Source organism: Glycine soja, chromosome 6 (assembly GCF_004193775.1).
Source record: "Glycine soja cultivar W05 chromosome 6, ASM419377v2, whole genome shotgun sequence".
Lineage (NCBI taxonomy): Eukaryota > Viridiplantae > Streptophyta > Magnoliopsida > Fabales > Fabaceae > Glycine > Glycine soja.
The window spans coordinates 27265860-27290289 of NC_041007.1; the positions used below are offsets into that span (position 1 = coordinate 27265860).

Genomic DNA, 24430 nt, shown 5'->3' on the forward strand with positions numbered 1-24430 from the left:
CTTTTATTGACATGGAATGTGATGAAATCATCTTTTGCTGATGTGACACATGATGATATCATCATTAACTTTTTTTTTTTTTTTGTAAAAGTGGTTGATCATAAGGACTAAAAATGAAAAAGATGTTTAATTAGAGGAACTTAAAAATAAAATAAAAAAATTACAAGAATAAAAATGAAAAAACACCAACTTACATGAACTATTATAAAAAAACACCAATGCACAAATAATGGTACAAACCGTAAACCCTGAGCAAATAGTAGAATTTTGTTTTCCCTTTTCCCTTGTGTAAGAAACCAGAAAAAAAAACTCTAGTACTTACTAGTCAGAAAATATAGATCCAGTTTCATTAGAAACCAAACCAGGTACATGTATTGATTACTAGTCACTGATATGATATTTATCTGTCTTGTGAGCTAAAAGAATCCAAACATGAGTTATCAAACCTCCACCTCTCCTTATTTGTTCAGAATGATAATCTATAGAGCAATTAGCTGCAGCATAACACAGCATCTCCACCCACACACTACATATAATCTGCCATCTGTTTTCCCTTGCCATCAAATTCCTAGCCAGTCTCTGAGCATCCCTCAGCATGTGCCATTTTGATGTCACAACAGTTTCTGATTTCCTCTCGGAATTTGAATTCCGGAGAAGTACTCTTTCCATTCTCAAAATCCTGCATGCTTCTTTTTCATCTTTCACACATTGTTCCTTTTGGTCCAATAACAAACCCTTTAGCTTATCACAGGCGTGTTGAAATGTTATCTTGGAAGTGGTGGTGGACAGCATATGAGGACGCATAGCTAGGAGGTACATCATGTAATTGGACAATAATTTGGCCATTTGGATTATTTTGGGGCTTGCAGCATTATTATGGCATTGATCAGCATCTGAATAGTAGCAGATATCTGTTGCAATGTGCCATATTGTAATGCTCTTGTCAAAGTCTCGTTTAACACTCCATTTGATATCGTTGAGAGAACCGTACCTGCTGAGTGACCATTCCCCTCTTTGGTTAAAGGGCTTTAGTCTTCTGTCTCCATCAATATCTTTCATTTCTTGAACCACAAGCGATTTCAATTGGCTGGGAAATTTTACGCGTGTCCTACACCTGTTCTTCTTCATCCCCATGTCAATGCCCCGGAATTTTAGAATTTTCCCACACTTTAATGGCTTGTCATATTGGATGCAGAAGCTCAGGAAGTTGAACTGTGGCAATGTGTTTGACCACCTTTTCCAATTCCTAGCTCGGGGTCCAAGAATTCTCAGGCATGGAATCATAAATGGAAGATTTTGGTGCTTGATCATCTGAATTATGGCCCAATCTGAGAAAGGTAATTGTGCTATCTGGTATGCCTCCATAAGAACTCCTCCTCCTAACACCCCAGCTATAAAACATGCTTTCCAATGGCTTGAAAAGTCTTGTCTAAATATGACAGAAAATCCACACAATGTTAGAACTAAATTGAAAAAGCTTATGACGCGAAGAAAACAACCTGCTTTGGTGTAGATTATAGGTGCCTTGGTGTACAGCACATCATACATGAAGCTCAGTTCTGCATCTGTGATGTGGAAGATGTCTTCAGGTGGATACTCATCTATAGACATTTGAGGAAGTGATTCATATAGAGGCTGGTAAAGCCAGTTTTCACGATGAGGCTTCAACGAGATAAAGCGATAATACGCCTTTAGAATCAAGTCTATATTGGGAATATCCTCAGGAAGGAATCTGAATAATGCAGGCATGTTGGCTTCTTGGTCAATCTCTTGAATGGTGATTATGCCTGATCTTTTACTAAGTGCTGACTTTAGAGCCCAAATAACTTCTCCATGCTTGATTAGTCCAGAAATGAGTAATGGCAAGTAGAGAAAAGAGAGTTCGGAATGCGTCCAACTCTTTATAATGATCCAAATCACCACAGCTACTTGGAGAACAAGGGAGAGCAACTGCCTCAGCCCCAATCGGTTATCTTCAATTGAGTATGCAGTTATGGCATCTGGATTCCCTATATGCACCAGAAGCAATGGCGCAAACAACCCCTTCAGTTCACGTCTGATGTTTCGTTCATTTGGATCGCTTCCAGGTATTACTGTGAGCTTTCCTATGATAATTTTTGCAAGGGAAGCAGACAGCAAATAGGTGAACCAAACTGTGAACCTTATCCACATACCTGGGATGTCCTTTCTGCGTCCGCCATAAACTGTGAGGATCACTTGAATGGTGAAACTCAATAGCATAAGCGTTTCTAGGCCCCAATTATCCCATAAATCTTGCAGTTCTCCTGGGATGAACGTTATATGCATGTTTTCTTCACTTCTAACAATTGCTCAAATGCTGCAAAAGCAGAGATACACACTAATTAGCTTTTATGCAAACATTTTCAATCCCTTCAAAGACGGTACAAATGAATTTATAACATTCACGCGTCCTGTTCAACCAATTGAACTAGACCTCTTTGGTCCCTTTGACTATATGAGCACACAATCGCAAGTATCAGAAATAAAAATTAAAAAGAGGGAATGATCTAAGACTACACAAAGTACAAATATGCAAAGAACAACCAAAGAACAGAACGTGTAAGGAGTTAGATGCACGACCTGATCAACTATCTCCTTATAGGTTGAATTCAAAGGGATCAAGAAATAATAGTTATATGTTTCGTAACCATGAGAAAATGAATTATACATGGAGGGATGAAATGAACTCATCCAACGTTTATAACATTATAGGGATGGATTTTTGGAACATGAATTTTATTAGAATTAATAGTATTAGTTTAGGACTAATTCCTCAGTGTCCAAAGAGATTGAGCAGACTACAAACAAGAGGCAAAATTTGATACTCTGCGAAATTGTCAGAAACCTTTTCTTAAACAGGAAGATTATGTTTGTCTGTGTAAGATGACTTGCATTGGTTATACCTTGATGATCCTTAACTTGCGACATTTCTGTTCGTTCATGTGCAGCAGTTTTAGATGCTTGCCTTAGTTATAGGCTAATAGCGGATTTAGCAGGACACTTTTTTTATTACTCAATGAAAATTTTACAATATTAATGCTACTGTCATTGGATTGGTTGTCACATTTATTTTTTGGTAAATGGTGGCACATATAGAAGGAGTTGGTTAATAAGTAAAGTATTCTTGTAGTAGTGAAGGTCCTTTAATACAAATATTTTCTTTTTATGTTGCTTAAGGATAATATTAAGGACCCGTTCGTTCGAAAAGAAAGAAAATGAGAATGGAAAGAAATGAACAGTAAATTAATGAGATTCATATTTTTACCCTCTAATTTAATTTTCATTTTCATTTTAATTCTTTTTTCTAATTTCTTTTTACTCTACCGAACTGACACTAACAAGGATAGCCAGCAATGAAATTAAGAAGTAGATTAGGAAAAACCATAAAGCGGAAAATTGTTTGCCTGTTGCGTAAGGCATTTCTGTCTTTTTCTTTTTAATTGAAAAAAACCAGTGATAAAACAGCAGCCACTGGAGTCACGTGACCATTGGATAAACAAGTGGTTTTGGAGGTTGTGCTAGTCGCACCTGGAGGGTTAAAAGCTTTGGCTTTTGGTTTTAAATGATTTTAAAAGTCTTTCTTTTAATAAAAAAGTGATAGTAGTATTCAATCATAATTTTTAAATGGTATAAATATGTTTTATGGTATTTAATTAAGATTTTTTTAATGAGAATAATAAAATTTGGTAATATTCAATTAGGATAACAACTTATAAAAAGTCTTTTGGTAGTAAAAAAATATACAAATTTCGATGGATTGTTTTTTTAAGAAGAATTTCATAGGTTTCATGAGACTTTTTAGTATAAAATATTTATTAAATAATTTTACTCAAACCCTTAGATTTTGTTAGACTATTTTTCGTCTTTTTTTATCGGTTATCAGACATTATTTTCTCTCATTACACATACCCTCTTCTTTCTTTAATATTCTTCGAGATGTGTGTGCCATATATGTTTTTGCTATTCTTTTGGAATAAAAAATGTCAAATATACTCCTCTCCTATGCTCTTTTTCGTCTATTTTCTAAATTAATGTTTGTCTTATGTGTTAGGATCAATCATATTTTTCTTATACTCGTTATGTTCATCACTTACTCACAAAGTTTTTGTGATCCACATAACTCTAACCCTCCTACAAAATTTCTATCCTTTCCACTCTCTTTTATCCCCGTTAAATATGTAATTGGATTTATCATTAAATAATTGTAATAATTAAAAAAATCAAAAAACCAACATATAATTTTAAATCTATTGTTAAAATCAAAAACTGAGAATAAGAAAATGTTATTGCAAGAAGGATTAGTATATGAGGACTTAAATGTAGAATCGATTTAATCATTAAAAGATTATATATATATATATATATATATATATATATATATATATTAGTTTTATTGTTTTATCCAAATTTCATTTTTTAACTAACTCTTGTAATATTGAATGTGTTTTTAAACCATACCCGATGTTGTGGTTGATTGACAACATCAATTTTTCTAAAAATCAACATTGTTTTTGTGCAACAACATCGATTTTTCTAAAAATCAATGTTGGTTTTTTTGGAATTTTTTTATATCTTGTCTGTTTTTTTAATTATTTCATCTTAACATACAAATTGAAAAACATAATCAATCTAGACAGTTTCTATCAGGCAATTCAAATTTTGTCCATAATAATTGAATATTTACTATTAATTGAAAAAAAATATTTAAAGTAATGAAAGTTAATATATAAAATCTTGTAACCTAATCTAAATTAACATAACTCTCCAATTCTAAAATTACTTAAACACCTAGTATTTCATTTTTAACTTTTAAATAACATTTTGCCTACTAAATATGAATTGTCTTTATTGTCTTTGGTCTCAATGGTCTTGGATCAGTAAAATATTACATGATATAATAAAACATAAGTTAATAAATATAAATAATAACAATTATAACAAATTGAGTTAGTTTTCAAGTAAACATTTACCATTTCCCAATTATCTTTGAAATCTCCTTGGACTATCGTTGACATCAAATGCATTACGTAGTACCCGCATTCAGTGCTTCCTTTCTGCCTATTACACTAAATTGAATAGGATATTTAGATATTCAAAGTTAACTGAAAATTAATGTACAAAGTAATAACATAATTTTTAAGGCATCAAACAATGTTTAAATGACTTTAACTAGAATTCATCTAGCCACATCCTTGGATTTACTTCCTTGACTATTGTTAAAGTCCTTCAAAGGACTGATTAATGCATGTGTATTGTACAATTGAAATATTGATGTCAAATACTAATCATAAAGTAAATGTATTACAAAATACAACTGACTTGTTAATAATTCCTTTCAAGTACTCGTTAGGCCTATTATGCAAGGAACACAACCCGATAACAACATTGTCCTTAGGACATATAACGATCATTTGCTAATATGCACTATATTGAAGAACATTAAGTTATTATAGTGCATATATTATTTAAATTGATTTGTTTAGTTTAACTTACTCATTCAAGTAGGCTCTTAGGTAGACATCTCTATGTGAATTCTGCATCTATTTCTTAATATAATCTTCTGATTCAAATTGTGATTGTCCAGATCTCTGCATGGACTATGGCTCGAGGAATCCATACACAGAGTCATTTTCCGCTTGCATGCTTGTCTCAATCATATGCTTATTGTTGTTAAAATAAAGTGAATTATGTATGAATTTAAAACAATCAGTTAGCTAATATACAATAATGTAAAGTGACTTACAAAATCTATAATTGTATAACAAAGATGCTGAGACTTGACCACTGTGTGCTATTTCAGAAATATTTTCATGTTTTATGTACAAGGAGAAGTTATTATTATACACCCCAAATACAGTAGCATCCGATGACACCTCAAAGGCTTGAAGAAAAGTTGTGGGATGGTCAATGTCATTTGGTATAGCGGATTGACATTAGGATCCGACCAATCTACAGGTTTCGCCAGTCCATCAGCTCTCGTTTATCCTACACAGTTAAAAAACATAAGTGGAGAGAATCAACACTTTATTTGTAATCAATCCTTTTTTAATAATTCTTAAAAACAAAAAAAATGAAATACATGTTCTGAAAAAGATTTTACAAGATGTGTTAGTCAAGCAAGGAAGGTGTTAAGTATTTGTCCCACTAACTAAACCTCTTGAGTGGGTACAGGAATGCAAGCATCAGTATGTCGAACTTCCTGAACATCAACCTTGACTTGATCGTTGCCCAAACGGGTGTTGTGGATGGTCGTTGATCCCTCATAAACTCTTACAAGGGAAACCAAGCGGGAAGGATTGTCATCAACATACAACTCATATTTCTTTGAGTCACCCATGTCTGATTCCTGCCCCGAGGTATCAACATAACTTCCTTTTATGCTAACACAAGCAGCAGAAGGACCAATCTTAGGCTCAGGAGGCAATGCAAGTTCTTGTGATTGCATCTGGCCGAAGAACAACATTAGTTGTTGAGTCACTTTTTCTATGATCGACTCCTCCAGCTGGTCCCTGATTTTTTGTGTCAATTGCTCTAGGTCTTCAGGAGCCATGGACGTAGACTTGCGGGAGCTTCTTGAAGCAGATCCAAAGTATTGTTTGATTGTGACACTATCTCCAGCAACACGGAAACGACCAGGGTGCTCTGGTTGCCCAATGACAATAGTCAGTACATCCTAACGTCCATGGGCAACAAAGCTTCCTTGTGGGGCCTATTCTTCCAGGGAATCTGGTAATCAACAGATGAACACAAATTTGGTTCACTTATCCAAGAATTATTATAAAAATGACCACTAACAAATGAGAGTCACTTACAATCCTATCTGTAATTTCCTTTGCTGCCTCAAATGTCATTTGACTAGATTTTTCTGTGTGGGTCATCTTCCACTTCACATGTCGTCTAATGGAAGATGGAGGATCAATAATTGTGTCAGTGCTCTTGGATTGGGTTGTTTCCTCTAATTGTTTCTTTTTCTTGTCATCCATAAACTTTTATTCTAGAAAAGCATAACCTCCACGAGACAACACGTGAGGGACAATGTTTTGTTTCTTAATGGCCTGCGCCATCTTTCAAACATCTTGTAATAGTTACAGATTAAGATAACTTAATATGTTTGACAATAATGCGTAAATATGAAGTTTAATAAACAATCAAAATCAACTAACCTCCCATGAAGGATCTCTACGATTTTGACAAAACTAGTTCCATTTCTCTTTGCTTATGTCGTACTTTTCACATACTTTATCATTGTCGTCCTCCTTGTCGTCTGCTAGAACCCATTTGGAGGTCAAATCTGACTTAAACTGCCTCCATCGCTCTCTTACAGTCTGAAGTATTTTTTTTTCTTTGTCCTCAAATCGGAAGATGCTTTAGGAATATCAAATTCATCATGCGATACAATAAATACATTTTATAGTTAGTCAATTACAATTTAAGAAATTTAGTACAATCAATTACAACAACATTCAACATTTGATTGAAATACCTGAATATCTTCCTAGATCAAATTCTTTTGAGTTGTAGGGACTTGTTTCCAATTATCATATGTAACATCCACCTTATCGCAAACAATGATCACCAAATACATTCTTAATTTCTTTCTGTGGGAAGCATCAGCTTTTGCAGTGGTAAGATCCACATCAACCATTAGTCTCTCCACCCCAACTGGTCTAGTAGCCAATGATCTGAGCCGTGTTGTTTTTCTTGTCTTCTTCGACGTAGAAAGTGAAGGTGTTGCTGACTCAGGAAGAGGAGGAGGGGAGCTGGGTGGTGTAGCCATGTGCCTATTAAAAAACAACATTAATTAAACTCAACTGAAAATTATATTAAGTTATGTAATTAAAATTGTGAAAGCAAGTAAATATAAAATAAATTATATTATATGATGTTAATTAATTATATTTCATCATGACCATTACGATTTGCATGGACGTCGTCAACTTTTTCTTCTCCGTTGATGTTAGGCAGCATTTGTGTGGAGAACCAAATGAGAGTCACTTTTTCTAGGGAATCCTGTAATCAACAGATGAAACAAATTTGGTTCACTTATCCAAGAATTATTATAGAAATGACCACTAACAAATGAGAGTCACTTACAATCCTATCTGCAATTTCCTTTGCTGCTTTAGACGTCATATGAAATTTGGCTAAAGAACAACATTAGTTGTTGAGTCACTTTTTCTATGATCGACTCCTCCAATTGGTCCCTAATTTTTTGTGTCAGTTGCTCTAGGTCTTCGGGAGCCATGGACGTAGACATGCGGGAGCTTCTTGAAGCAGGTCCAAAGTATTGTTTGATTGTAAAACTATCTCCAGCAACACAGAAACGACCAGGGTGCTCTAGTTGCCCAATGATAGTAGTCAGTACATCATGACGTCCATAGGCGACAAAGCTTCCTTGTGAGGCCTATTCTTCTAGGGAATCCTGTAATCAACAGATGAAACAAATTTGGTTCACTTATCCAAGAACTATTATAAAAATGACCACTAACAAATGAGAGTCACTTACAATCCTATCTGCAATTTCCTTTGTTGTCTCAAACGTCATTTGAAATTATTTTTTAATCTTTAGTTACACTAAAATCATTAACGAGTTAAAAGTTAACAAACCCTTAAAGTTTATACTAGCCATCATGTTTGGGGTCATTTTTAGTTTAATGTTTTTCAATTATAACAATTTAATAACACTTTTTTCTTCTATTTTTAGTTTTAAAATTTTGTTATCAATATTACCATTTTTCTTTAACAAGTTCATTAAAAAGGTTTGACACTCTTCACATAAAGTTGTGATGAGAAGATCTGTAGTGAAAAATAAAAATAAAAAATATTTAAGTTTCTATGGACTTTTGTCATAAAAATATTTACCTTTTTTAAAAAAATATTTGAGTTTTAAAAAAATCAATATCAACTTTAATGTGCAATATGCTGTAGGATTTTCCATAATAATCAGTTAATCACCTTTGTCCATTATTCCATCCATTTCTTTTATCCATCATTTAAGGTTATCATGCACAAAATAATTAAAAATACTTTTACTAAAATATTTAGTATTTTTTAATATATATTTTATCTCTCATTCATTACTTTAGTATTTTATACAATTTTTTTCTTTCTATTCTATAAGGATATAGTTGAAAATATAATAATTGATGTCATATTAAAATTTTAAAATTATAGATAAATAAAAAACCATTTTTCTCAAAATAAAGTGTTACTTGTTGATTAAAATTATACTAGGCACTGTTCAATGTACAACATAGAGAGAGTAAAAACAGAGCGACTTTACTAAGAGCGACTTTACTAATTGTTAAAATAAAAAATTAATTCAAATACAATGATATTTTTATACTCACATTTAATTATATACAAATGGAATTATTAACTTTAAGAATAATCATTTTAACAAAAAATCATTTATATTAATGTTTAATTAAAAGAATTACTAATTAATACTCTTAGAATATTTGTTAAGAAATTTTAAAAAGTATTTTTTAAACATTATAAGAAGGCGTAAAAAAATCATATCATTGTTGACTATTTAGACCTTTAGTTTTAGGAAGTAGAAAGAAATCAGTGACTTCTATGAGCACTAGAACACAAGTTACAATAAGTTTAACTGAATTTGACCTTTGGAGTACATGCAGAATCGAAAAACCTATAGCCATAGTCATACAAGAATCGCATTCATCAGCAGTACCACATAACACACAACAACCTTCCAATCGGTGACACTCACAGTCACAGTCACAGACTCCACACTAGCATCTTTGGTCAAATTAGACCCTCCTGCATCAAACACTGTTGTGGCATACATAGGCGATATAAATTGAAACCATTTTCTTGTCTCATGATAACTCAAACAAACTCAATGCACTGTCAAATTCTAATGATATCCTATTCCAACCTATATTGGCACAACAATTCAAAATACAATTTATATCATATTCAAGTATAAATTCAGTACACATTTATTTATCAATGAAAGCTTTCTTTCAACCATACCTTAACAGAAAGTAACTAGTGCACAGATTGGCTAGTAAAGCAGGGATCATGTTCCTCAGCTTGCTGAACAAATTAGAACTTCACAAATTGGAATTCCTAAATAAGGTTTGATAAAAAAAAATATTACATCTCTTTTTTTAGGAATTTCAGTAATTTTACACATAAAAATATGAGTAAAGATATGATTATTCCTAATTAAGGTTTTCTTTTGTTCTCGTGGAGTATTTTGAATGATAAAAAAATAAAAATCACTCACTTATTCTTGTTACAGATTAGACTTGGACCTGTGAAATGGCTAAAAAGCTATACATTTGAGACAGTAATTGAACTTCAGAAAAAGGGAGTAAAAATATGTCGTTTTCCTGCTCTAGGAATTGCCATTATTTATCCCTAACTGGACGGTGAATGCATTTGTGGTGCTCTGGGTTCTGGTAGTGGCCTTTGGGTTTTTGAGAGTAGGCAAGCATCACAAAGTTCTTTTAAGTTAAAGAACAACACAAATGCAACTTCAACACAACACCAAACCACCACTTATGCAATTGTCGAGAGCCAAAACAAGCCTTTAACTCATAACAAGAGAGTGTACCTTTAACTTAACAATTCGAACAACAACGGGAGCCTCGAGGCGCAATGACAGCTGTAGCGCAATGTAGTAGAAAAGCCACCGCTGACGCGGTGGTGGACAACGAGTCGTGTGGTGGCATAAACAGTGGGTGGTGGTGGACGACGAGGTTTCTTGAGGCGTAGTGGCGGAATAGAGAAATATTTGGAGGGTTTTGAGAGAGACGATGGTTTCAAGTGGCTCGCAGGAATGGGAAATAGGGTCTTATTTAAAGCATCAATATCGATTTTGTTAGGTTTTTTTTTTAAAAAAAAAATAGATGTTTTCTAAGCAAGCACAACTCGACTTTTTAAAAATTGATGTTAAGAGGGGATCTCAACATAGGTTTTTAAGAAACTGATGTTCTTGGTGCTTATCAAATATTAATTTTCAAAAATCCATGTTGAGATTGCTTTGTTAACATTGTTTTTTAATGAACTAATGTTAATGATGACATTTTATTTACAAAAATGATATTGGATATTTGTTAACATCATTTTGATCATAATCGATATTAATAGTGCGATGTTAAAAGTCCATTTTTTAGTAATGGTTTATAAAAAGTTGGATTAGAAATTTATTATACATCAAAATACATAATTAAATTAATCACACATACTATCATTTTTATTTATATTAATAATAAAGTTATGTTAAAATCCTTTCGGAAAATTTAACAAACTAAATTAATCTTTATATAAAAAAATTTTAAAATAATTTAATTAACTAAATATATATTTAACTATAAAACTAATTTATTTGTATTTTTTTAATAAAACGTATATAAGAATTTATTCTTTTATATATATATATATATATATATATATATATATATTGTAACAAAACAAAATATAAAAAAGTAATAGGACAAAGATTGGTATAGAGCAAATAATTATATATTAAGTTATACCCGTACCGGTCAAGCGATTATTTCCCATCAAAGGACCAAACCGAATGAGTATCCAAAGGTTCATAGGTTTTTGCCATGCTTATTTTCAAATCTCATAGATTATAATATTCAATGTTAAGTTCATAATAACATCAATTTTACAATCAAATTATTGATTATGTAATTAATAATTAAAACATTTATTTATTGAGAGTAAGATTAAAAAATCTATTATACATCAAAATACATTATTAAATTAATCATTAAAACTATAATTGCAATTATGTTAGTCTTTAAATAATCAAGTTATGTTTAAATTCTTTTAGTATATTTCACCATATAAATTAATCTTTATATTAGAATTTTTTCAAAAATAATTTAATTAACCAAATATATATTTATAAATTAATTTGAGCCTATGGTATTAACTAAATTAATAATAATAATTTATTTTTCCATTTAAAAATATTAAATAGGTAAGCATTTATTTTTGTTCAAATGTATTTTTAAAAACATGTGGTTAAGAAATACATTTAATTTTTTATTTTATTAAAAAAATTTATTATTTATTTTGTCATTTTGTTTCTCTTATTTATAACTGCTGTCATTTTTGTCATTCAATATCACTTATATAATTTTGTTTGGCATTAGCTACCATTAAGGGTTTGTAGTTTACTGGTTAGCATTTATCCAATCGATTGCCAAGTCATTGGTTTGAACCTAGTTTGCATCAAATATTGATTATTTTTTAAATACAGTAACCAGTGCGTCTCTCAAGCCCAACCGTAACAGCAACACGCTATTTACAATTTGTTCGATACCACGATTGGAATTGTTAAGAAAAATCTAATTTACGAGCGTATCACTATTTTTTTTTTAATTGAAGGATACATAATACCAAAGATCAAAGTATTCTTCAATTAAGTATTGCTAAAGATCAATGGGTATCCAAAAATGAAAGATAAAAGTGGTGTAGGTAAATAAACAACAAATACTTAATTATAAAATTTGTTGTTCTATTTCATTAAATTTGTTCCCCTATTTTTTAATTTATTAAGTTATTTTATATTTTAAAATTTACTATTTGAGTCTCAATTGGAGTGAGAAATACACTTTTTATCTACGACATCCAAGTGCTTATTTAAATATTTAATGTTAAATATATTTTTAATATAAGTTTTATGAAAAAAATAGTTCAATATTTAAATTTTATTCTTTTTTAATTTATTATATTTTTATAATTTTATATAATATTTTTTAAAATATAATATATAAGATTAAATTCTATTTTCACATAAATTAGAATATGTATATTTATATAAATTTTATTTTTATTTTATATAATAATTTATCTTTTAAAATAATGCTTGTGATTTAGTGATAACATTTTTTTATCTATATTAAGATATTCATATTAGTTATTGTAATATAGATAAAAACATGTTGTCAATAAATCACATATATAAATATTTTAAAAAATAGAAAATACTATTATCTTATTTAATTACATATCTTTACTATATTATTTAATTCTTTAAAAAAAATTGCATACCTGATTAAAAAAAGTTAAATATAAATAAATAAAATATTATTATAATAAATAATAAGAATATCTTAATATAGGTAAAAAAAATACTATCATTAAATAACATATATAAATATTTTAAAAGATAATAAAATACTGTCATTTTATGAAATTATAATTTATATAAAAATATACATAAAGATAAAACTTATATTATATCTTTACTGTATAAAATAAGTTTTGAATAATATGATAAAAATACATAAGATTATAAAAATATAATATATAAATTAAAAATGAAGCTTATATAAGTTTACATATTCTAAATTTGTGTGAAAATAGAATTTAATCTTATATATTAAATTTTAAGAAAGGATATATAAGATTATAAAAATATAATAAATTAAAAAAGAAAAAAATTTGAATTTTAAACTATTTTGGCATAAAACTTATATTAATACTATATTTTACATTAAATATCTAAATGAGCACCTAGGTGTAGTGGTAAATGAGTGTGTTATTCACTCTAAGTATCATGATTTTTGTCCTACCTCAAACATTTTTTAAGTTCTTATTTTTTAAGAAAATTTTGGTCAACTTTCTAGTCTAGTCAATGTTTAAAATTTAACTATGGTTAAAATCAGCTCTGGGGAGTCAAATAGTAAATTTTAAAATATAAGAGAACTCGGTTAGTGAATTAAAAAATAGGGGAACTGATTTGGCGAAATAGACAAAATAAGGGAACAATTGTTGCAATTAAGCCAACAATAAACTGTATTTATAAGTCATTAGAATAAAGTTAGAAGGGTAAATATCAAGTAGGAATTATATATGCAAATTTTTAAGAATGGTTTCATCACAATTGATAGTTAGGCAAAAGATTTATTTCAAATACTAATCATAATATTTCATTTTATCAATTCAAATAAGATTCTTGAGTAGAACCAGAAAAATTCAAAAAATTTACAAACAAAAAATTAAGCCCTTGCATTCAAAGTCAAATCACCATTCAACTTTAAAGAGGATATCATCAATTGAAGTCACGAGTTTCGAATGTATGTGAAATTTTTTTAAAAAAATGTCAATATACACCATAGAAGAATTTATGTTCTCATAAATATGAATTTGAAGTAGTGTTGAATTTATGACATAGGCACCCATTATAGATTTTGGAAAACAACATTGGTGGCTGTTGTTGATGGTTTTTTTTATCTTTGCCATGAATTAATATCTTCATGCCATGTTTACTTTTGACCCTAGAAACTGCCACGCAGAGTTGCCTGTGGCTAAAAACAGGCTTGGGCAAGTACAATTGACATTATCTAATTACTCTCCTTGTGATTTATTAATTGTCATAGCAAATGAGAATAATTAAAAATTGTCTTCTAATAAGCTTAATGGCCATGGTGATTGAGAAGGAGACATACATTATGGGAATGCAAATCATGCTTCCATTTTGCTTTTTAGACATGACTCTTGCTTCAATAACATGGTTTGCTAGTCTTGTAACCACCAACCTAGTACCATTGCATAACCCTTGTGATTGATACATGTTCCTTAAAAGCATTATTGGGGTACCCACCTTTAGTTTTATCTTATGATTAGGAAGACCAAATGTTCTCAAACTATTGAGAAATTCACTTGTGACCACTTCAAGTGCATTTCATTCAACCATTTTTGACTTGTCAATTGAATAAGAACTTAGATATTCCCTTTGATCACCTGAAAACAATTCATTAATAAAAACATTGTAGAATCAATATTAATTATTAAATCAATTGATTTATTTGTTGAGATACCTGGAATTAAAGAAAAAACATAATCTTTAATTTGATCAACAACCTTAATTGTGGATGCTAGAATCGCTCTAGACCGCAATAAATCATCATCTTTGTATTGTTGAGTCAAATTAGGATATGTACTATAAACAATGGAAGCTATCGGATCATCAAAGTTTGTTATTAAGAATTCATTAGGAATATCAATGGGAGCATAATCATCATTTGGTTCTAAAAGTTTTCCATTTCCAATATCTAGTATCCATTTTGAGTATTTATTGATTTCTAAAGATGTAATGGAGACATTATGTGTATGGTGGTAAGTTTGATGTTTTTAGTGATCATAAGAGTTTAAAATTTTTATTTGATTAGAAAGAGTTAAATATGAGACTAAGAAGATGGATGGAACTTCTAAAGAACTATGGCTTTGAATTGCATTACCATCCAGGGAAGGCAAATGCATGTAGTTGCATATGCATAAGTAATCCTTACATATTTCTTCCCACTACTATAAAAGACTAAATAATGATGGTTGAAAATGAGATACAAAGATGATTTTGAATCATCTTTATAGTCAATGCTGTTGAAAGTCAAGACTTTCGATGACGATTCTCTAATAATCGTCTTATAAAACCATGTTCTTCTAAGACGGTTCTTAAATAACCGTCTTAGAAAGGTGTGTCTTTCTAAGACGGTTTTTAGCGAAGAACCGTCTTAGAAGGGCACCCTTCTAAGACGATTTTAAAAGAACCAACTTAGAATATCATATTTTAATAAAAGAATTAAAAATTCTAATAAAATTATAAAAAAGGAAAATTGTAATAAAATAGTAATTAAGATTAATAAAAAAAATTCTATATCAATTATAACACAACTGCATGAAATTTATAATTAATAAAAGTTAGAAACATCGAAACATTCTTCCTTAAAGAACTAGAAATGAAAAATGATGGCACCATACAAGGAAACAGAACACAAGACTAATGTTGATAGGACCTAAATTAGAAACAAAAAACAATGAAAAAGCCCTTCGCATAACAATTAAAACTTGTAGGATGTGAAGGCCATGTCCCATCCCTGGGTTCCTGCAAAAAGGTAAAATAAGTATTAAAATAATTTGGAGATTGAAAAGTCGATTAATAATTTAGAGATTAAAAGAAATCACTGGAATTTTATTATAGTTAGTCTTTTCCATTAAATCCTAACAATATACTCTCTCCGTTTCAAAATACATGTCCATTTTGGAGAAATTTTTTGTTTCAAAATACATGTCCATTTGATAGTTTAAGGATGCATTTTGACTATTTTGCCCTTGCCTACTAATTAATTGGATTCTAGTTTTTTGTCCACAATAATTAATAATGGAGGGAAGTTTTTTCAATTGAGTTTTAAAAAACTTTGATAACCGAACTATGCCAATTGAGCTTTTCAATACCGAAGCAAAAATAATGCCATTTAGTAGTATTGGTATTGCCAGTATGTATTGGTATTGTAATTTGATTAACTTTAATTAATTTTGGTATTGGGAGTAATTATGAGGTGGGATAAATAAATATAAAATGGAGAAAATAAAGGACAAGGGTAAAATAGGAACTTTTGTGTCAAATTAGCCTGTCCTTGGTTACCGCAATTTCTCAAAAATGGACATGTATTTTGAAACGGAGGGAGTATAATCTTGTCAATTTTCTAGAAGCAATATTGGTAAGAGGGAATTTTATAACAATTACAACATGAGGGCCAATCTTACCTGAAGAGCAATGGTCGCTCACTTAGTAATGAAGGAATTGCATTAGTCTTTATTTGCTTGGCTAAATGTGCTTGTACCTACTATTACTAAGGAATTAAATAAACGAAACAACAATGTCATTAATTGCATCTCGAAATGCCAAACAATACATAATAGGCAAGCAAAGATGTTATTAACTCTTGGAATACTACCAAGTTGACATTCTTTTTTCCAAAGATTTTAACTCTTTGCTCCAGCTGTCTTGCAATGCCAAACTAGATTTTTTTTTTTAAAGTTAAATTTGCCACTTTCTAAAAAACCTGTGACATAGCCCACCACATGAATCGACAGTCTCAAAAAATCCTAAGTCCTAACGTGCAAGCATTAATTTTATTGCACATAAAGAGAAAAAAATTATCAAACCTTAATTTGCATGTATGACCACATTGGTACTCGTTGGCACGAGGTAGCCAACAAGGATGGCAGGCTCCATAATGACATTTATGTGATTAGACAAATAATATTTGGTTAATAACATGAAAAGAAAAAAGATGCACGGTCAACAATTAAGCATACACTTTTTTTTAATTAATGATTATATAAATATAATAAGGATATTTATGGATAATTTTTATTCATTCAGATTTAGCAAAATGCAAAAATAGAAACACATCAATATATACTATGAATATTTATTTTATAAAAAATATATTAATATCTTATTTCATTTCAGCCCGTTACATACATTTTCAAAAAAAGAGTGATATATATATATATATATATATATATATATATATATCCTTAAAAAATTCACGGGTTTATTATTTTAGAATGCACGACCAATCAAAATTCTTACGAGTCTCCCAACATAATCAATGGTTGGGTATCAATATATTTTAATTAGGTATTAACTTTAATTAATTAGTCTAACATGTAAAAAATAGTATAATTTTTTTTATAAACTACATTAAGAAGGTTTTAACATAGAATGAAGTTTTTAACTCCAGTAATAGACTAACCAATAACAATTTCAACCTTCTAAATGTGGAAGAGTTCCTATCCACAACAACAAAATGTGAAATATCAAATCATTTATCATTGTGATGTTGAAAATGAGAAAACCCATATACCTTCCTACTTCACTATTTTGAATTAAAGATTCTAGTGAATCCATTGCAAGTCCAAGTTTTATGGCCTTTTGTACTTCCTATGCACCTATCAGTCAACAATAAAAGTTACCATGCTCATATGTCAACAAATTTATTATTTGCCTTTGGTCATCTACCAAAATTGAAATTTGAAACTAAGGAAGAACACTTGTAGCAAAAATTAGGGAGCCACTCATAATCCTCCACAAAACTGTAACCAGTTCCAACTGGATTGTCCTATATCATAACACCAAAGGCATTAATTGAGTGATGAAAACCATTGTGAAAATAATTAAAATGAACTATTTTTTGAGTTACCACAAATAGCATATCTGTTTTCCTCAACCATGTGAAATTCCTTGGCTTCAAATTAGCATCCAAAGGACCAATATCTTTAAATTTTCCAAACGTAACTCCTGAAGAGCCTTGTCCAATGCAATAAAATTTCACATAAAAAACATAGAATCTATCTCTATTCTTAGTTAGTTAACATTATATAGCAATATTTGAACAAGACTCACAGGTCCTCCCTGCAACCAGAGAATAATTGGCCTTGGCTTGGATGGATTGTCCACTCTATAAGGATTTCTGTATAGCCACCAGAACATGTGAGCTTCTGTGATAACAAGCACAATCCAAAGTATAAGGTAATGTTAATAAATATACACCATCTATGAAGCACAAATGAGCAGGCAAAAAGAAATAAGTGCAGGAACTTTAATACATTTTAAAAAGAGCATTTATATGGGAAGAGGGGAGAGGGAAGGATTTGCTGTCCATACACTTTAATACATTTTAAAAAGAGAATTTAATCACACAGGAACTTTTTTTTACCAATGATGTCTAACTTCATTTATATCTGCAGCAACAGAAATTTATACAATTACACACAACCAGTCTGACAAAAAAACAAGATCCCTCTCTACACCGGAATGGCACAATATCAAAATTGAGAATGTTTCAGTTGAATTTACCAGAAGAATGCACACCACTTATTAAGAAGACAACTGAGAGTGCAGGTATCATACAGTCCAATATCATTTTTCACAAAAGCTCAGCCATTCAATCGTAAGACAAAAAGAAAATCACCTTTTCGTGTTCCCCCATTCTCCACCATTCCACTTATACATTAATCAACATAGTAAATAAAAGAAAAAAAAAGAAAGTTGATTTTAATATTCCTCAGAGATCATGACATGATTGATGACTCCTCCAAATTTTCACATGATCACCCCACCCCTAACAAAAAATCCAAATTCTTGAGAACCAACCATGACCCCACAATCCCCCATAATACTGATATGTGATATGTTTATCCAAACACCAAAAATTTCCACTTTTTGGCACACAAAAAAATCCCCAATGGCCACTCAATACAAAAAAGTCTATAATCACACACATCCTATTCAAAATTATTTATATAAAAAATACAATTGAGGTCAAAATTACAATAATCAACACATTATTCCCTCTATAGGATCATAGAAGCTCACTTTTGAATTCATCTCAATTTTTTACATCACTCTCTACTTTTCCCATTCACATAACTTATCACATATTTTACAACTATCCAATCCAATATCCACTAACATTATACTTATTATTATTACCTAAAATTACAAAAAATTGTAAGTGAAATTGCAGAGAGAAAGCACAAACCGTGAGCTTTAAGGATGTGAAGGATTTTGTTGCTAGTGATGCTCTTGACCTGAGCAATACCATGATAATCTCGAAGAATGAAACCAATTTAAAACGGGGTCAAACCCTTCTTCACAAACTTGTAGATATTTTCTTCCTCCTAGAACAAAAAAAAAAGAATAATAGCATCACGTTACATCATTAAAAATGCAAAAAAACCATGATACAAGGAAACTGAAAAATCGTTACAAAGACAAAGGGAGAGAAAAATTACATCTTGCAAAGAGATCTTAAGCCAGCTAGGGGGTCTCTTTTTGTAGGGAAAAGCAGAAGAGGATATACCCTTACTGGAATCATTAATAGGAAAAATCAAATGTTAGTTTTGAATAATAATGGGAATGAAGAGAAGGAATTCAATGATAGAGATGAAACAATAAATACAAACCCATGACTGCGCATACGACCCATGGCTGGTGGCTGTCACTCGCTTGAAGCTGCGCTTCTTCTTATTAGGATTGTGACTATGACATACACTCTTTTCTACCCAGTACTCCACCACTTTGAAACCCTTGTTCTATTTATTTATTTATAAAAGAATCGGACAATTTTTCTAAGACGATTTTTGAAAAACCGTCTTAGAATGGTAGATTCAAAGACGGTTTTAAAAAAATCGTCTTTGAAAGATTGTAGTTATTTACAAAAATGCCACTATATTTCTTTCTAAGATGGTTTTTTATCAACCGACTTAAAATCCTTGTCGTAAACACTCATTTTTCTAGTAGTGTCCTTAATGGTTCAAGAGATGATTTTGATAGAAACATTTATAGATATGAACTTGTCAATCAATGTGAGCTCTAATATAATAAAATTGAATTCAATTAGAATCACTAGTGATTTACAAAGACAGATTTGTGAGGCACAAGATTTTGATGAACATCTTCAAGAAAGAAAGAGATTGTTAGAACAAGGAAATGGTGAAAATATTAGAATAGAAATTGACAGAGTAATGAAGTTCAATGATAGGATTTGTGTGCCAAATGACCCAAAAATTAAGAAAAAGATTCTAGATAAGGTCCATAAGAGAAAATCTATTTATCTATTTATAATATATAAAAACAGAGCTCCTCACTATTACGCTGTCATGCTAGCAAAAATGGAGGAAGGAGAGCATTTTCCTTTTGTGTCTATCACAATCTCACAAAACCCTATACCAGTACATTTCAATTCAATCTTACTCACCTCCAAATTCTTCCCATGTTCACGGACATCAGCAATGGCAATAAAAGAAAGGTATACGACTTGCAATCACAAGCCTAACCCAACAAGGAGCTCAACAAACTTCTGCATGGTCATGGAAATGCCCCAGTCTTCTACATAGTAGCAATGCGTTGATCTTAGAATAGCAGCAATGGATCAAATGCGTCTGTCTTTTGCATTCCCTTCTAAGTACCTACTCTTCATATCAAGGTTTTTCATATACAACTTTGTCCTCTACCTTGACCTCACGACAACATTTCAACTGCCTGAAAAACACATGCAAATCCTAATAGCGCACACCTCCAATCACATACGACACCCAATGAAACCTCAATCAGACGAATTTGGGATTGTGTGAGCCTTTTTGCATCAAAGCTTGAATCGTAGGACACTCTGCCAATCACATACTGCATTGTATAGTGAGAGCCTCTCCACAATCAAGAGTTATTATTTGGATTAGGGCTAAAGCTGAGAAGATCCATCAAGGGATGGATAGGATATTACCATTGTAAGGGATCACAATCACTCACAACATGTTGGTGGACCTCGAACAAAATTGGAGTCTTCAAAGTTTTCATCCTACACATAGGCAAGGCTTTGGATATTGAAATTTGTTGATTTTTATTTTCACTTTTGTAATAAATTTTGGGGTTGTCATGCGTAGTTTTTGCCATTGTAAAAATTTTTTTGCTAAGAAAGATTCAAAAGATAGATGCAAAAATATGAAAAGAGAGTAGACACTGCAATAACACAATATATTTTTTTTTTAAAAAGGAGATTAGCATAGAAGTGCGTCCAACTGATGATATTTAAACAATTTATATTTTTTTCATATGCAAATTGTTTATTGTTTTTATTTGAAAGTATTGCATTAAAAGTTATAAATTCAAATCACATGACAATGATGACACTTACATGAAAGAGTTATAACATATTTATGGCTATATTACAATGATATATCAATCATTATTTTCTAAGGGGTACTTAACTATCACTTTATAATTTTTTTCCTTCCAATTTGTGTTGTTTCTATATCATGAATATCATGAATTACTCTCATGATTACAATTGCAACTTGACATGCAAAATATGTAGATTAAAAAGGCGAGTGAAGATGCTTTCGAACAAAAGAGATATATATTGGGTCAATGCAACACATGCTTTGCTCTCTTGGTTAGATTTTTCTGCTACTTTCAACATTTTTTATATAATAGGTTTCACTGAAACTTATATATCATGATTTTTACTCCAGCTTATTTATTATTAAATGTTAATATGACTGTCATTTCTCCTTAGTGGGTGATTTTTAGTTGTTGTTTCTAAGTAGTAGCTAGAAGAGGAATTACGAGTGTCTCCATTTAGTATAATAAAGAACGATTAGGATAAGATGAAACACCTTTCATCTAATTATGGGGTTATTATTTTTCCACTCAGTATTGGTTGTAATGTTGGTTTTAATATTGGCTCTTTTTGTTTCATGGGCTTTGCTTTTGGTCAGATTTTGATGATATTTATGTGGGTGTCATTTACATTTCGGGGATCTGATGTTGTGAGTGTGAAATCAGCTCATGTTCTTGACCTCATCATGAGAGATCAAACATTCAAGACATTGAACAAGAACTTGATGAGGACAACAATAGCATAATCAGTGGACTTACCTGCAAATCTTTTAGTCATAGGAGTTGATCGATGTTGTGAGGTTTAGATGTGGTAGTTTGAGAAGGTATGGGTGCACACTTAAAGGAGTTTCATCTAGGTACTGGTGTGACTGTGCATCCATGTATTGAGAGGGTTATGTTGATTAGACAAAACATGGGGTACATATACTCAATAGGCGGCAGTTTTATATATGATGAGGCTTATTGGATCATGATAACGAGTTTATTATATTATTGTCACTAGCTTCCCATTCAACGTTTCACCAAACAATGGTTTTTGATCCAAATGTATAACTTGATTCCTTGCTTTTAAATTAGACTGACCCTGATATAGATGAGAACCACACTACAAAGAAAAAAGGTTAAGAAAATTAAGCACACGAGATACGGCTAAGTAGAAATGTACAAATCAAGATGAAGATATAAAGCTATAAAATTGAAATTATTCAAATTAACATAATAGTTTTTTAGCTATCTGCCTTAAGGAATTTTTTTGTCAAAGCCACACTGTTAAAGGACAACCAAATCAGCAAGAATTATACCCAGATTCTATACTTGGAAAATGCATATCCCCCAGTACCAGCAATACCCAAGATCAGAATAACCATCCAAACAATGCCCCCCCACCAGCCACTGAAGCAACATATTTACCTGCATATTTGTAAAATGTAATGTGTGAAATTTGGTTAATTTTTTTTTTTTTAATACTCTCAACAGTTATGCAAAGAGTATCAGCATAGATAGTTAAAAAGGGCAGAATAAAGTTTAGAAACCTTTTGGAGCCTACATATAGGATAAATAGAGATGAAATGCCAAAGTGAGCACTATCGAGTGACAAGTGCACAGTCATGTTTTCCATGAAGAATAATCTATCAAATTTTAATGAGTGCACAAAATCTACTAATGAAGTAAGGCAGTCTTAAAAAGTGGCATACAAAAAGAATTAGAAAAGATTAAAAAAAAACCTCAACAATACACGTCATTTTCTCACGTGTAGAACAAACCATCACTACATGTGCATTCATAACTTCCCCAGGTATTTTTGCATTGGCACTCTGGGCACTGGCACACCAATTTCTCTTTGCACTCATCCAAATCTACAACATAATCAAAATGAAAAATATTAAGAGAAAAAACCTTGTTAGATTTGCAGAATAGCTAACTATAGGATCACATCCAAGCATTCTGAAAAGGTTTGTTAAGATAAGTAAACTTCTCTGATGTTAGCAGTAATGTTAGCAGCTTTGTCCTGCCAACAACCACCATTGTTTTGCAAACACTCATTTGTTTCCATGTCTGCAAAGAATAATCAATGGTACCTGATTCCAATTCTTTTATCCAAAATAAGGGAAGACAACACACATTACACATTGCTAGGTGAAAGATGAGTTGCTTGTAGAAGGCACATAACTAAGGAGGTAGATGAGATTTAAATTTTTGGTTCATCTCCTAGAATTTTTGGGAGGTAGGGGGAGAAAAGAAGAAATGGAAAAAGGACCTGGAGTTAAACAAATTGATGGCTCAGTGGTCTCTTGGAAACCTGAACAGATTGCCTTGAGTATTTCTGCTTTTGACAGCTTACCTAAAAACAGTTAAAAATAAAAATTATACAGCAGAAAAAGTTAAAAAACCATCAAGATATCCTGAAAGTTTGTCTCAGACCTCTATATTGTCTGGTGTAAAACAATTTTCTTAATTCCCACTCAAACATTCCCTATTATTGGCCAACTGAAATTGGGTCTGGGTTGAAGAGCCATCTTTCAATGCATTAATTAGCAGCATAATCTTTTAAATATCTCATTCTTTCTCCTATCCCTTTACCTTCTTCCCCTTCCATCAAACACTTTACCACTTTTCCAATTTCCTCCTTTTTACCTATCACTTTATCACTTTAAGGTAAGTTTTGGATGATTCTGGGGTGAACCAAGTGAGGGAATGATGCAAGTGACAATACTGTCTTAAACATTGTGTAGAAAGAGATCCTTTAAAACTCCATTCTCAACTTATACGTAAGGTAAATTTCTATATATTTAATATTTCTATTTTTTATGTCTTTTTATTTAGTTATTTTAATTCAGATATTTTTACATATTTATTTTAATTTTTTTAAATACTTCCTAATAGTTTAGAGATGTCAATTTTAAATTCAGGTAAAAACATTTTAGGTATACAGGTCACCCAGATGCATAT

General features: G+C 30.9%; 1 protein-coding gene and 1 long non-coding RNA gene across 2 annotated transcripts; both read right to left on the reverse strand.

Moving 5' to 3' along the window:
* Positions 1 to 241: 241 nt before the first annotated feature.
* Positions 242 to 2334, reverse strand: LOC114414182. The gene has a single exon (XM_028378501.1). The coding sequence runs from the start codon at positions 2305 to 2307 to the stop codon at positions 382 to 384; it is 1926 nt and encodes a 641-aa protein (XP_028234302.1). The 5' UTR covers positions 2308 to 2334; the 3' UTR covers positions 242 to 381.
* Positions 2335 to 5749: 3415 nt separating this feature from the next.
* LOC114414102 lies at positions 5750 to 8013 on the reverse strand. Its single transcript, XR_003667119.1, has 4 exons — positions 7938 to 8013; positions 7505 to 7802; positions 6834 to 7386; positions 5750 to 6747 (listed from the first exon to the last, which is right to left on the reverse strand). It is a non-coding gene; the product is annotated as an uncharacterized LOC114414102 (long non-coding RNA).
* Positions 8014 to 24430: the final 16417 nt, after the last annotated feature.

Coding starts and splice junctions, on each gene's coding strand:
- LOC114414182 (XM_028378501.1), bottom strand. CDS start 2,307: ATGCATATAACGTTCATCCCAGGAGAACTGCAAGATTTATGGGATAAT.